This window comes from Dendroctonus ponderosae, unplaced genomic scaffold, assembly GCF_020466585.1.
Source record: "Dendroctonus ponderosae isolate FM_Combo_2020 unplaced genomic scaffold, Dpon_F_20191213v2 Dpon_F_20191213_1, whole genome shotgun sequence".
Lineage (NCBI taxonomy): Eukaryota > Metazoa > Arthropoda > Insecta > Coleoptera > Curculionidae > Dendroctonus > Dendroctonus ponderosae.
Window position 1 is genome coordinate 27145551 of NW_026017110.1, and position 487 is coordinate 27146037.

Here is a 487-nt window from a genome sequence, read left to right on the forward strand (position 1 = left end):
ATTGTTATGAACCATGCTTCCTCATTTGATTCGCAGGTCCCCAGATTCGCCAACAGGTGAACACTATCTACAAATGCAAAATTATCTGCAGTATCAATGGTATCACCTCTGCTATTAGCTACTCTACTAATAGTATGAACATTTGATGCGTTATTGTGTCTCTTAATTTTACAACATTTGGCAAAGTGATTGCTTTTATTGCAATTTAAACATACCTTGCCATATGCCGGACATTTTCCCCTGACGTGCGAATATGAGCACTTCTGACATCTTGTCAACTGCTGTGCCTGGTTGTTGGGGATCTTTTCTTTACTTCTATAGGAATCTTCTTGTCTTCTTCCCTGCCACTTGTTCATCTGGTCCACTTGAGCAGGTCTCGACTCCCCCATCGGGCTGGTTCTGCTGGATATCTCTCTGTTCTTCTCCTTTATGCTTTCACTGGTCAAACATATCTTTACTGCATGCGCCAGGCTGTCTACATCTTCCT

At 42.3% G+C, this 487-nt stretch overlaps 1 protein-coding gene across 1 annotated transcript in view; it reads right to left on the minus strand.

The window, feature by feature from the left end:
• Window positions 1–487, minus strand: part of LOC109546287 (retrovirus-related Pol polyprotein from transposon opus) — a gene marked incomplete in the record, with an annotated part of 3548 nt that overhangs the window by 2523 nt on the left and 538 nt on the right. Inside the window, 1 exon segment of the mRNA XM_048670174.1 lies at window positions 1–487. Coding sequence (XP_048526131.1) covers window positions 1–487 — 487 coding nt within the window.